At 48.8% G+C, this 14,108-nt stretch overlaps 1 protein-coding gene across 2 annotated transcripts in view; it reads left to right on the forward strand.

Annotated features, from left to right (window-relative positions):
* The first annotated feature begins 3,193 nt into the window (after window positions 1-3,193).
* Window positions 3,194-14,108, forward strand: part of LOC144166920 (arrestin domain-containing protein 3-like) — an 87,201-nt gene continuing 76,286 nt past the window's right edge. Inside the window, exon 1 of one of the 2 annotated variants that reach the window (XR_013321790.1) lies at window positions 3,194-3,926. Coding sequence is in view for 1 of the 2 variants with exons in the window: in XM_077696369.1 (XP_077552495.1) it covers window positions 3,668-3,926 (259 nt within the window). In the remaining variant the exon portion in view is untranslated. The remainder of the gene's footprint in view (window positions 3,927-14,108) is intronic. The other variant, XM_077696369.1, reaches the window with a different exon arrangement.

Raw genomic sequence — 14,108 nt, forward strand, 5'->3', positions numbered from 1 at the left:
GCTAGGGATGACACAAGAAGGTACTATCACAGGCTTGGATGACTATGCCCATCTTGCTCACACTTGGAATGCGAGATTTTGCGAGTCCCGCCAGTGTGAGGTCACTTTAACCAGCATCAGATGCAGAATACCGCAGCTTAATTTGTATTTGCATCGCGCTGGTCTCACCTCCTCCTGTCTTTGTGCTACTTGCGGTGAAATTGAAACAATTGAACACTTTTTTCCTGTATACTGCCGTGGTTTTTCTTTCATTCGGAAACGGTATCTAGCCGCACCAATTCAACGCATTGGCCTTCTTCTGTTGATGCCTGTGCTCATTTCGTTCGGGGCCACATCCCTGGGGTTTTATTGCGGCCAGAGGGATTATTGCGGCCATTCACGCGTACATATCAGAGACCACACGCATGTCCTGCTAACCCGGTCAAAACTTTTTAGCCTTTTCTCCCAAAGAAGGGCATCAATCACTGATTCTTCTCTAGTTCCATTATATAATTCGGTAATCGTTTCCCCAATTCCTACAGGCTGATTGTATAGGGCTATGAGGTGGACGTTTTAGCCCCAAAAAGCCACCCCGTTTCTTGGCCAATCCCCCACGTAGGTATGTGCCACTAGAAGAGGAACAACAACAACAACAATTTTTCGCTGCTCTGAGTTTTCCCCAGTTTTTTTTTTTTTTTTGGTAAAGCCACTGCGCGTGCCGGAGACGCTGAGCGGTCGCCGCGAGGCACGCTCTCATGAGCTCTCAGCATGTTCTTGTATTTTTAACGCGTCACGTGGTACGCACCACACATTACGGCCAGTTATAACAGCTCCGCTGTTAATAATATATTTACAAATAATTTACAAGGCAGTTCCAGGCAAAGCAGCTAGGCCGTTCGGATACTGCACGCGCTAGTCCTCCGAAGCATCTTCAACTTCTTCGACGGCTGGCTAGTGCTGGTACAGTTCCACATAACCATGACACTTACCCACTTTGGGGGGACTGCACCCTTCGCAACGAGGTCCCTTGACACTCAGCGATGATCTCATTTTTCTCGTAACCGGCGCCCTGTGGCAATATATACGAAGTTTACTTGTCTTTATTCATTTCAAAATAATTGCAAATTCGCACCATCTTGAGGTTTTTTAGGAGCTCGGGCTGTCGGCGTCCAATGCCGTCGTCGTAACCGTCGTCTCATGTAGTCACAGTACTAAAACACCCGAATACTCGTTTACGCCTCGCGCTAGAACGTTACGCGTACTAAAAAAACACCGGGACACTTGTTTACGCCTCGCGCTTGAACGTTTCGTAACACGAACTAAAAAAAAAAAAAAACCCGGGACACTCGTCTACGCCTCGCGCTAGAGAGCTTTGTGCTTCAAAGACACGAGACTTTTACAGCAAAGCTGTACCTGCATACCTGCAACGGTTTCATCTCCGTTGGCAAAAACACCATGACGCCAAGAATACACTTATACACCGCATGCTTCGTTCCTCCCCAGGTTTCACGTTAGTGGAGATATGGCCCGGGATTTTTTGTTTGTTTTGCTTTTTTTAGAACCCTTAAGGAGGGAGAAGTGATTAGAATGATTTCCAGATACAAGTTGAGGAGCGAACTTACCTCCTCACCTTGTATTTTTACACCTTTATTTGCGGGAATGAGGAAGCCGGGATAAGACATAAAAGCAGCGATTACAGCTGCAATAAAATTAGGTTTGTATTTTGTTGGCTAGCTTTTCAGCCTGGAAAAAATATTTTCGTGGTTATTGAGGTTGTCTTACTCACTTAAAAGATTCAGTGCTCTTCCACTCTGTGAAGAAGGATGACCAGAGTCCAGAGAAGCTTTGGTGCGTAGTGTTTGAGTAGTGATAGAGGCTAATTGTCACCAATCTTGTTTTCGAATAGTTCGGGTAAAACAACAGTTACAGCAGTTTTCTGCAACCACACTCCCTCCGTAGATAGCCGTGTTGACAGCAGACGGTAGTGATTCTGTGACCTTTACAACTTCATTGTGAACTAACTCCAAGACAAGTAAATAAAACGCGGCATAATGGTGGAGTCGTCTTAGCGGATACAATTTGTTTCGGGATAGTCTGAATAAAACATGTTAGAGCCACTTTTTGTGATGATACTCCCTCCGAAGAAGGACGTGCTTCACTGTGCAATGCTCGATGTGGGAAAGCCATCCTACAAAAGCCAAGCTTACAATGATTCCCTAAGGTCAGCTTCTCCTCTACGCACAAATGCATGGCTAGGAAGACATGCTTCAAGGGCAATATAACCGGTCATTTAAAAATATGAAGGCCCAAGGACTTTTTTTTTAAATTTTATTAATATTGTTTTATACTGGGAGCCGGTTCTTTGCGCGGCGCAGAAACATCCCCCACAGTGAGCGTGACGCGGCCACAGCAGAGACCGTCGTCTTGGTCAGCCATCTATATAGGAACAAATGGGGTAAAGCAGGAGATGAACACACCGACGGAAATTTCGTGGGTAGAGTTAATTGCAGGCGTGAAAGAAAGAAAAAGCAGTGACCGGAAAGGCCTACACTACAATGAATGCAATAGGTTTGCTCTGAACTCCTATGCCGTAGCAGAAAAGAATAAAGTAGGCTCGGGAATGGTTCCAGGGAGGGCTGGAGCATTATTGGCATTATATGCAGACCTTCTCCGCTGTCGTATTTCAATAAGAACCACCGAACACACTCTCACGGAGATGCATTTTCATAGGCGCGGATCCACTTCCTTCCGCATTGGTGGGCCGTCGGCGGAAAGCGTAGTACGGAACGAAAGTTCATCTGGGCTCGAATTTCTCATACACGACGTATACCTCTCATATACCTCGTAACTGAAAATAGAAAGAAGTATTTTTGTCTGCGGTTTTATTTATACAGAATAGAGCAACGGTTGAAAAGGACCTTCTAGCACAAGCGTATTTATCGCATGCCGCTTACTTCGCCATTCGAGCAGCAGCTTGCAACGCTTGCGCCCTCTATTCACCTGCAAAGGAGATTTCAACGCGACGGAGCTCGAGTGTTCGGAAGCCTCTCTGCTGTCCCTCCAGGGCGCAGCACCATCTCCGTTTGTCATCGAACTCCCTGAATGAATTGTCATGCAAAGCGCTTCCTACGCGCCGTGGGGGGCCAGAAAAGCGCATACCTCGCGCGCCTTGCCCACCTAGATCATCTCCAGCTGTTTGTGGGGCACGAGGTCCGGATTCAATGGCATAGCGACGACGCAGTTCCGAGGCCTGACGCGGTTTGCCGTCTCGTACGTGATTGCTTCGTCTGCTACTAGCTGGTTTCGGTTGTGCGGCGAGCTCTCGCTCGTCTCTCGCCAGGGCGGGACAGCGCGAGATTTCCAGCGCATTCCCGAGACGCCACACAGTCCACTCTCCTCCCTACGCAATCAGACCTCCTCTGCCTCCTCCCGGTGTCTTCGATCGGAGGACGCCGCCGCCGCTGCTGAAAAGCGAGCAGCGCGACCAGCGTGGATGTTGTTTCAGCGTCGACTGCGCACTCTGCGATGCACCGCGTGAACGAGGCGGGCCAGCGTCGCCCGCGTCGGCCGTCGCCGCACGCGCTCGGAGGTCGAAGCGGCCGCAGTCCCGGTGCGGGCTGACTGCGGTGCGAAGCGCCGATGCGCCGCTGGGGACGGAGAGGCGAGGCCACGAGGCTGCTGCTGAGCCATGGGCAAGCTAAAGACGTTCGACATTGCGCTGGACGGCTACCGCAGCGTGTACCACCCGGGTCAGGCGGTGCGCGGCAAGTGCGTGCTCGAACTCAAGGGTGACATGCGGCTCAAAGCGGTGCGCGTGTTCATGCGCGGACTGGCGAAAGTGCACTGGACAGAGTCGCGTAGCACGGGCAACCGGCTGGGGGCCTACACCGAGCACTACAACGCCGAGTTGGAGTACTTCTTCCAGGGACAGACGCTCTTCGGCTCGGGTACGGGTGAGCTGGTCCGTTCCTCGGCCGCACCTGCGTCTCTCGTGTGTCGTGACCGTGTGTGTAAACAGAGGCACATTGCCGCTCGCCGTCATGGTTGACAGGAGGGGTATCTGTCGCTAAAAAACTTTTGTTTTTCGAAAGAGTGTCTCGGTAACCCGTCAACTCAGATTTCTTTTACCTGAACTTACTGCGGGCGTTCGGTATTCGAATTTAAAACTCGCGCCACGTCAGTCTCCGTGCCGCGTTTCTCCTTTTATAGTTCGGTTTCGTTTTCAGCGCTCCTCATTTGACTGTGATTTCGTTGCGCTCGTTCTAAATAAACTGGTCTGAGTTACAAACGCCACGCTTACCTAGACATTTGTCAACAAACTGAAATAGTTTGCGTGCTCGAGCGAGGTACGGTCGGACGTTGCGGTAAGCAGCTGGGCGCATGCTTTGGATGCCAAAAGTTAGTGCTAAGTGCGCGACGACTCAAATTACCACGTGACTTTCGCCTCGTGTGTGGAGCGATCGTCTGTATTTTGTGTGTGTGTGCGAAAGTATTCTTCCACGTTTAGTGGACAGCCGCGGCTGCTTGCCAGTTTTTAAAGTGGCCACTCGTCAGGGGGTCGATCTTGGCCGCGGTCTCGTGGAGAATGCCGGTGGCGTACCGCGTCTCTCCTCGGGAGGTTGTTTGCTTTGGTTGGCCGGAGACCAGGCCAAGCCAGTGGGCCGGTGTGTCAGGGGAATGGCTTAAGATAAAAGCAGGGCCATCAACAAGGGGCTCGTGAATTTACGGCTGAGTTGCTTCGCAAGGACCTTTCCGAAAGGAATGTGACCGGCGGGGAATAATGGACAACATTATACGGACTGGAGGTCGAGAAATGCTTAGAGTTGACAGGAGTCTTCGCTTCTTTCAATTAGAGGAGGAAAAACCTTTTTTTTTTTTGTCGGAAATATCAACTCAAAACTTTCTAATTCCTTACTTTTACGAGCAGTGTTATTCTTGATAAATTAAAATCTGTGACCAAAGGGTTCCTGTTGGTATTAAATTCATTTTACCTCAAATTGCGGTCTACAGAATGATTAGCAATGCGTGGGTTACGTGTTCTGCAACTTTCAGCGCATTATGTCGGATAATATTTTTTTCTGTGTTTTGTTCGTGGTTGCCCGGACCAAATTACAGTAGTAGTTTCCGGAAAGTGTTGAGTATTTAGGGAGGGCCTTCCGAGCTTGTTTGGTCGTTATATACGTAGTATCTTCATACTGACAGTTACGAGTATTTAGACCATACTTATAAACAGAAGATGTACGCTTGAACAAAACAAAAGTAGACATATGCTGCAATGTTGCCAGTTCTGTTTAGAAAGCAACATCGATTCTCTGCACCCAACGGTCGCTATAAAAACTTTTGTGGTATATTAGCAAGAATGCAAGGTAGTTATGGTAAATTTTAACACCAGCTCAGCCGACAGTCTAGACAAGCGGTATCAGAAGTTTCATTGCATCATTTTAAGCACTGCGAAATAGAGGTTGAAAAACGACTGTGCGTACAAGGCTCGGCTGTATAGCCAGTGGAGATTTTTCAAACCTCGTTTTTTTGTCAACTCATGCGCAACTTTAAAGTTTTCTTTACGTCTCATTATCATTCCTTCTAAATTGTGAAGCCTCGGTCAGTTTTCTTGACCTCGTAAAAAAAACATATTGCTTTTTTTGTGCATGCATATTTTCCCCCCAGAATTTTGCACGTTTCGTGATCGTCAGAAACGTGCCCCCGAAATGGTTTTCATGGTGTACGGTTTGATGAAAAGCTAGCTACGTGTAAAAAAAATGTTTCGTAATGTCAGCCAGCTCCGACGATTCGGAGAATTCTCTCCTGCCCAGAGGCGAAAACAAAAGCGAACACCGGCGGCCTGCCGAGAGGACAAACCCGGAGCACGAAGCACTCGCCACCACCGCAGCAGCGTCCGCGGCCGGATGTTTATACGAACGAGCGTGTACGGTGCGAGCTTTGTACTGTTGAGTGGTGCGTGTGCGTGCTGCTCGCGCAGAGAGTCGTCGTCCCCCCCCCCCCCCTGTGTTCTCTGTCCCGATCCATATGTAACCTAACTGTAAAACAAGTTTTTCCGTAATTATTAATTTTTTTACGTTCCCCGCCAAAATTTCTCTATTTGATATTCAATATGAGCCACGACCCGCTGACAATCAGTGCCTTCAGAGGCTCAGATAGTTTACGGCAAGCTTGCAGCAATTACAACTAATTTTCCTTAGTCGTCTTGAGATGCGCCTTGCGAGGATTAACGCCGCATGTAATGTTTATGCAGCCACAGTCTTACATGGACGACGGCTACCGCAATTTTGTTGCTGCTGTTGTCCGACCGGAGAATTTCGGCAAATGATACTTCGCTGCAGGCATATGCATGATGAGGGAAAGCCGTCTTCACGAAAGACGTCGCAATTATGGGGGGCTGAATGCCAACCGAAAGAAAGTTATTTAAAGGACTCTTAACGCAGATACTCGTTGCTTGGTAGTGTTGCTTGTAAACAGAGCGCTCGATGGCGCGCGCTTCCCGAGCTGGTTACCCAGGAGACGCTGTAATAAGAGAAAGTCTTATAAGAGCATTTCAATCCACAGGCACGTTGCCACTTAGGCGTGATGGGCTGTGGCTGTATATGACCGTTGCAAAAATCAAATCCTACGAAAATGACACGGAAACTAATGTGCAGGGCGTGGCGCTCGGAAAGCTCGCAACGCGCATCAGAGTTACGCGTTGGGTAAAGTGCTTTTTAGTGAAATGGGTCAGGCTGTGTAATACGAATGACGCAGAGCGGGTAAATGACTCAAGCAACAGTTTGGCTACCAAGGAACGGGAGGGAAGCAAGTAAAAAGAAAACGAATAAAACGGTTTTGGACCAGAACAAATTCTGCAGAAATTCATAGAATTATCTACGTAGCATTCTTATGTCGTTTGCCTTGAGTGTGAGTTTTTGCACTCAAATTTTTTTGGTTTTTCTAAATCCTGTCCTACCGATTATCTCCATTGACGCTATTATAACGATACGAAGTGGAACATTCGCGAAATCTGCATTATTGTGGAAATGCAGGTCGTTATACGTGCTGCCATTTTCCGTAATTGCTTAATATTTTAGGGGCGAAGCTCCTCTTGCTCGGGCCCTGTCCCGTCCCTCGTTGCTGCTGTACACGGCACCACGATGATGATTGTGGCAGGATCCCCCTAGGGATTGGCCAACCAAAGATTGGCCGAAGAGGTCAAAACGTTCAACGCGTTCGTTGCTACCCAACAAGGAGGAGAGGAAGAAGAAGAGGTTGTCGTTCGTCGCCTGCGAGCTCAAGACACGTACCGGGGGTACGCGACGCAAGACGCTCTGCAGAAGGCGACGGCCAAGGTGGCTAAAATGTCACACACCGAATTCGCCATCTTACCCATGGAGATTCTCATCGTCCCAAACAAGCCCTACATAATCACCACAAACATCGACATCGTCGACGGGCTTGTCAACGGAGCGGTGGGAAGTCTTAAGCTTTGCGAGCGAGGAGTGGTGGTCTTGACGCGGCGGCGCCCGGTTTCGTTCCCACGACTGTCTGGCCGCGACGGGAGGCACGTGGCGCAATTCCCACTGAGCTAAAAACCGAGACGCGAGCATGGCTACGAACGCGCCTTATGTCCTTCACTCATTCAGATGTTGCCCGCCGTCAAGAAGACATATAACAATGTTTCACGGTTTCACCGATAAGCATTTTAGCTTCGCCCCTCTCATCATCATTCACTTGGTGGAGATGGCGGGATTTTTTTCTTATTTTTTTTAATTTTCGAATTTTCGTTCGACCAATTCTCTACATTTACACTGTTATAACGATTACAGGTTGCACTTTCGCGAAATCTGAATAATTGTGGAAATGCAGGGCGTTACACGGCTCGCCATTTTCCGTAATTATTTCACATTTTTCTTATTTTTTAGGTTTTCAAAATTTCGTGCAACAAGTAATCACCATTTACGCTGTTATAGCAATTATATGTGGTACTTTCGCAATATCTGCATTTTTGTAGAAAATCAGGGCGTTACACGGTCCTGGCTTTGGGGGTACTCGGCAAAGAATGCTACGGAATAAAATGGCTTCAGGGGTCGCAGCATTGGAAATGTGGCGAAGGGAATGTGAAAGCGATTTCGAGACTGTCTTCGCACTGAAGATGATCAGTGCAAGAAAAAAGAACCACGTACGCGTAAGGAGAAGTAATGGAACGTCGTCTTGCTTGGCGTCTGCACTTGAAAGTGCAAACAGGTCGTGGTGGGCAAAGAAAGCGTCTGGCGACTGTTCATATTTCCTCGCAGTGATCCCTGTCTGTATGTATGTACAACAAGGCCTCTGTTCAGAGGAAAACATCGGACGTACGCCGTGCTATGCTCTCCTCCTGCGCGACCTCCTCGCTATTCGAAAGCCTGTCGTCGACGAAAGAAGGTGTTCATACGAGCCCCATGTGTCGACCCGAGTTCTGGTTCACGGTTAGAAACAACTGTGCCCCGAGTTGCTCAAGACAAAGCCCGTCCTCCGGCCTCGCTCACGTCTTTCGCTAGCGCGAGTGCCGGTTCGTCTGTCTCCGTGCGCCTTCTGCTCGGCGGTCTCTTTGAACCTGGGGGGCAAAGAAATGTCGATCCAAATAGAATTACCCCGACAGCGTACACGACCGCCTCGGGCGGCCACGCGTGATCTGCTCGAGACGCAGGCAAGCGCGCCTTCTATATAATTAGGTCCTTCTCCTCGGAGTGTTTCCTCCGGCCTACAGAGCTGGAAGAGGCAGCAGCGCGCGCAGCTTGACTCTGATGCGATTAGCCCCGCGGAGACGGAGGTCACGGGTCCCCGGATTAGCTCTATAATCACATCATACCGGTATAGGCTTCTGTGCTGGCTAGAGCTAGCGTTCGGTCTCACTGTTGTCTTACGCATTGCGTAAAATGAAATGTGCACGTCCACACGGAATGTACAGCCTACGGTGAAAGCGCTTCGCGCAAGCGCCCGCGTGCAGTATTCCGAGCGAAGAGCACGCGTCTTGGCACCACTGTCTTATCTAAACAAGGTTAGTTACGACCGCGCAACGATAAGGAGCACACATCTCTCGCGACACCCTCAAACGGACAATTATCAATGGGAGGCGGAAATTAGCCCTTCCGTCCCAGGTAATGGAACATTCCCGAACACACACGAAAAAACGAAACCTGCACGGTTAGTGACGTCGTGAATAGGCAACGAATCACAGCGTGGGGATATATGCATGACAACATACACGCACGGGGAGCAGTTCAACACGGGATCACACGCGTACGCAGCATTACATCCGGTGCACTATCATCCGCACGGAAGAACCCTCTTAACAATATTCTAATGTCATTGGGCTAGGAACACATACGGTCATATACACCGTACAAGTGGCTCAACGCGATGGCTGTAACATCAGTATCTGCACGGATACGAGCGATTCGATGCACACGACGTACTGAAACTCCATTCGCGCTACGTAGTGGAATCCTACGACCGCAACCACATCATTACAGTCACCCTGCTTTGGATACCTAACCACGAGGACATCGAAGGAAAATACCTGCCACACCACTTTGCCCTCAATCCCCTTGCCATACCCAACGCCGGCAGAAGATGCCTTGACGTACAAGGAGCGAATAGACGAGTAGTACAGAAACACCGGGGAAACGGGCACTTGCCTTTTCGAAGTGGCAGTGTTCATTCAATACCAAAAAGCACACATCCCCAAAAACGGGTGACCAGAGTGTTGTTCTGTTGTTTTGTACGATACCAATACTCCGCTTGTCCGAGTAATGCTCTGCAACTTCCTACTGTAAGAAACAACTTGCTGTCCCGACTGCCAAGAGATCAAGGCCTGCCCCTTGCATGCGTGTAGCCCTACAATAACCTCCCCTTGTTTCCCACACCATCGTCATACATCCCAGAGTACTTGGCTTACCTAGTACTCAGCGGACCTCCGATGGATCCTTGTGGAGCAATCTCCGTCTTCACCGCACGGGCTTAAATTCGGTCTTCAGTGCCCTCGGTGACCTCGTGCACAAAAAAAAAAAAAAAAGAAAAACGCCTACACTGCGCCAATCACCTTAAAGAAGCCACGCATACATTTTTTTTTCTGCAGCATACTATATAGTGTATTCTATTTGTACATTGTATTTTCTGTCTACTATATTTCGTATCCTGTATTCTGTATATCCTATATGCTATCAACATTCTGTCTATAGTCTATATTTTATGGCGTCTTGTCAATTCGTGCGCCACTGAACCCGAACCAGTTTCCTTGGCTCCGTAATAAATGTGATTGCGAAGCCGTTTATCTGTAGTTAGTTTAGGAGAAATAAACGCTTCAGAACCGGCCTTTCACATCTGTTTACGGTGACATCCCGTTTAAGGGAAAATGTGCGTTTATCCGAAGTTCCGCTTAGCGATTTGCTTATTAGTAAAAAAAAAAAAGTACCTTGAAGCGGGGCCGGGTGTTTGTCCCGCTTATACAGCAATTTCGTTTAACCGATTCCCGTTTAACGAGATTCCGCTGGGGGGAATTGCTTCGGCACACGGTCGTAGCGCCCGGAACGCTTTTCCCCTCAATAACGGCAGACTCGAGCGCAAATACGCCAACTTCCTTCGAGTTTTTCAAATTGTCTTAACAAGTCTGACCTGAGGAAAGCAAATGGAGAGGGGGGGGGGTAGCGAATGAAAAGTTTCGGATAAGAGCCACGCCTGCGATGAGTAAGTCAAATAAGAGTTCGCCCGGCTGTAGTAATAAAATTTGAGAAGCACTCAAGTCGACGTGGTCCCCGAAGCTCTTCCTCTTGGCGCCTAATTTAGACTTCTTTCCGCGGTCTTCAAACGTGCCTTCCCTCATTTTCGTGGCCAGCGGCGGTTTCCTAGATTGGAAAGTCAGCTATCAAATAGTCCGAGCGATTTTCGACACTCTTAAATTCAAATATGCGCAAGATGCGCGCCCATCCTATAACTACATCCTATCCGCGAACCTCGGGCCCCGGCGCTAATAATGACTTCATTACCGTGATTTGTTAGGGCTGCAGCTCTTTCTTGTTTCTTAACATAGTTTTTATTTTCTAATAGCAGTATCGGGTTTCAAAGCGAGCGCTCCTAAAGGAATGTACGTTTTTATGTCGTTATGAGGAAAGGCCTGGGCTTCAAATTATGTATCCAAGCTTAGGTTTAGTATCGCAGACATAAGTTTGATTTTAAGTTTCCACTTCCGTTGCAGCTTAGCACCCTTTAAGGATTAATGGCAGTATAGGCACTTTAAAAGGTATTTATTGGGGATTTGATGATTAATCAAAATATTTGTGGTTGTGGCGGATTCTGCACCTTTAAATAAGCGGGCTGCAGCTTCCATCGAATAATTGCTTGTTTCGTGCGATAACGTTTACGGGCACCCTTTCCTGCTTGCACATGCTGTGGGAGGACATATGCGCCGCAGGAGAAAGTCACCGATGTAGCTTGCCTGCATGCACCGTGAGCAAGACTTCCGAGAGGCAGCTTTTAAGACCGTAGGATTGCGTATACCGTAAATTCTCGTTACAACGAAATCATCGGGACGGGCAAAAAAAGTTGTAAGCAGAGTTTCGATGAAAGCGCTGGCCACTCAAACGCGTACGTACGGACTTCAGCCGCGGGGAACTTATATAGCAAAGCGTTAATTATAATAATTCCGTGTGCTGCATTTGAAGGGAATAAATTTGTACCAACAACTAGCCGCAGCTGTCCTATCTCTATTCGTGGAAGCAGAAAGGAACTCGGCCGCTTAGGTTATTTATCATTTGATCGTCACGGGTGACACGCATAACGCCGATGCGAGTCGCCATTGGCTGCCGGCGCAACCGTTTTAGAAGGCCTTCCCTGGTTTTGTGCTTCAAACTCGCCTGTCACGGCAACGTGCGTCGGAGCGCGCACAGGAGGAGGCACGCGACGGGACAGGTCCTTGCGGGCGGAGCGGAGGCCTTCGTCGCCTCGCCGTACCTTCCTGGTTCTGCTAGGTACACAAACAGAGCCGTGCGCCACTCATTGGAGAAAAATAGAAAAAAATAAAAGTGCAAAGAAAAGTGCAAGAGTAAAATAAGTGTGACCGGAGAAGAACGAAAGGCTTCGTCTCGTGTGGCCGTCGCCTTTTGCATCAACGCGCGCGCGCGCGCTATACGGCTATTTATTTTGTCTGTGCCGGTGCGCTTTTATATGTCGTTAGCGACCCCGAGCTTAGCCCCGGGCGCTTTTTGCTCACTCTTTAAAATATTCTCACGTGGCGTGTGTGCATACACAGCGGCGAGTCGTCCTTCATAGCCGGCCTTCCGTTTGCGAAGCCCTGCGGGCGGCGAATCCTCTATGGCTGCAGAAGCGGCCCGCTTCCGTATACTCTGTGTGCTCGTTAGTTTTGTTTGTCTTCCCGTCCTCACTTTATCCGTATTTTGGCTCACTCCGTTGAATGCGGATGCGAAAATAAAGTAACTGATATCGCCGCTCGGCCCTGATTTAGGGTCGCGCGGCGTGTCGGGCCTCGGGGCGCGGTCCATACGTAGGGAGCTTATGTGGAGGGCCCCCAGTTTGGAGGTAGATTGGGTCTGGCTTAATAACGGAAGTTGTTAGGGATTAGGCAGATTAATCGGGAAGTCGAAGTGGAGGGTGAAACTCGTGGCACAGCGTTACGTTCTGATACCGTTTCTCCTTGTTTCCTATATCGCTTGAAAATGAGTTGATCGCTTGGATATGGAGTATTGACGTCTTTTTTTTTTTTTTTTCATGTGGCTTCCGTTTTTGTCTGCCTTTCTTGTACCGTTCTGAGCGCGAAGACAGAACTGAAGGCCACCAGCAGCTGTATGCAGTTGTTCCAAAAACTGCAATTGAGCGACATGTTGGGCCCCCGATCGTGCCCTTAACGAGCTTGCCGTGCGCCCCATGCATGTGCAGCTTTCCGGATCATCGAATTCTTTCAGAAGTAATTACTCTACAGTTATTTAGTGTAATTTAAAGAATTTTGGCACTGCTAATACTGAGGGCGATAGCTTGAATTGTGCGGAGCATCAAGTTTTGCGCTTAACTCTATTACGTTCCATATTCAAAGGAACTATCCCATTGAAATGTATGGGCGGTAACATTTGACAGCGAGTGAGGCAAAAACTATTTAGAAGTCTGAAAAGTGTCTTTACAGTGTTCATGTGCAAGTCGACTCCTTGCTCCATGCGAAATATCACTTTCCTGCAGTGGTTCCACTAGGTTCCTGAGAATTCGGAATTTTGAGCGAGGAAGCTGGGGATGCAAAACTTACTGACTTTCCTCGGAAACACAAGAATGGACCAGTGTCTATAACAAGCTCTATACAAACATGCGGATCGTCATCCCCATCGCCGTCGTCGTCATCTTATCTTCTGTTATGTTCTTGACTAGACGGAGGCAGTAATGAACCGGGACGAGCAGACCATGTTTATTGGTCACCAGATGTTGGTCGAAGAAGAAGCGGAAGGTAGGCGCGGCTCTTATCAGAGAACAGGGCAGATAATGGCACTCACTCAGCGCGCGCATGCGCAGGGACCCGCGGTACAAATGGCACAACATTGGAACAACGTATGACACAACATCTTCCATTATCATTTTTTTAATCATCTGGCGTAGCAAGCCAGGCTAACCTCATGAGTTTCATTAAAGACCGTTCTCTCTCTCCCCCTCCCTCCCTCCCTCCCTCCCTCCCTCCCTCCCTCCCTCCCTCCCTCCCCTCTCTCTCTCTCTCTCTCTCTCTCTCTCTCTCTCTCTCTCTCTCTCTCTCTCTCTCTCCACTAAGACCTCATCTTCTTCCCCTGGACCACCGATTGAGGAAATGTCACAAGCCATCCGGGAAGCGAGGCCACTAATGACGACTGGGCTTTGATCTCCTACCTACTGTATTAGAGGCAACCCTGACGCAACGCGAACTGATCGCCTATAAGGCCTTTGCGAAACGATTGTTGCAACGCGCGTGACGGTGATCGCTATTCGCATGAATGACTTTTCCGGATGCACCGGGGTCCGCTACGGTTGCAGGGACAAACAAGGCAGAATAAACGTCCTTCCGTTCTAGTCACTGTATAGGTGTTGTAAAGGTTGTGGCGATTATGAGAAAAAAGGCGGACGGCGACTATAGTGAC

This window comes from Haemaphysalis longicornis, unplaced genomic scaffold, assembly GCF_048455015.1.
Source record: "Haemaphysalis longicornis isolate Haplotype H1 unplaced genomic scaffold, Haemaphysalis longicornis Haplotype H1 scaffold_199, whole genome shotgun sequence".
Classification (NCBI taxonomy): domain Eukaryota; kingdom Metazoa; phylum Arthropoda; class Arachnida; order Ixodida; family Ixodidae; genus Haemaphysalis; species Haemaphysalis longicornis.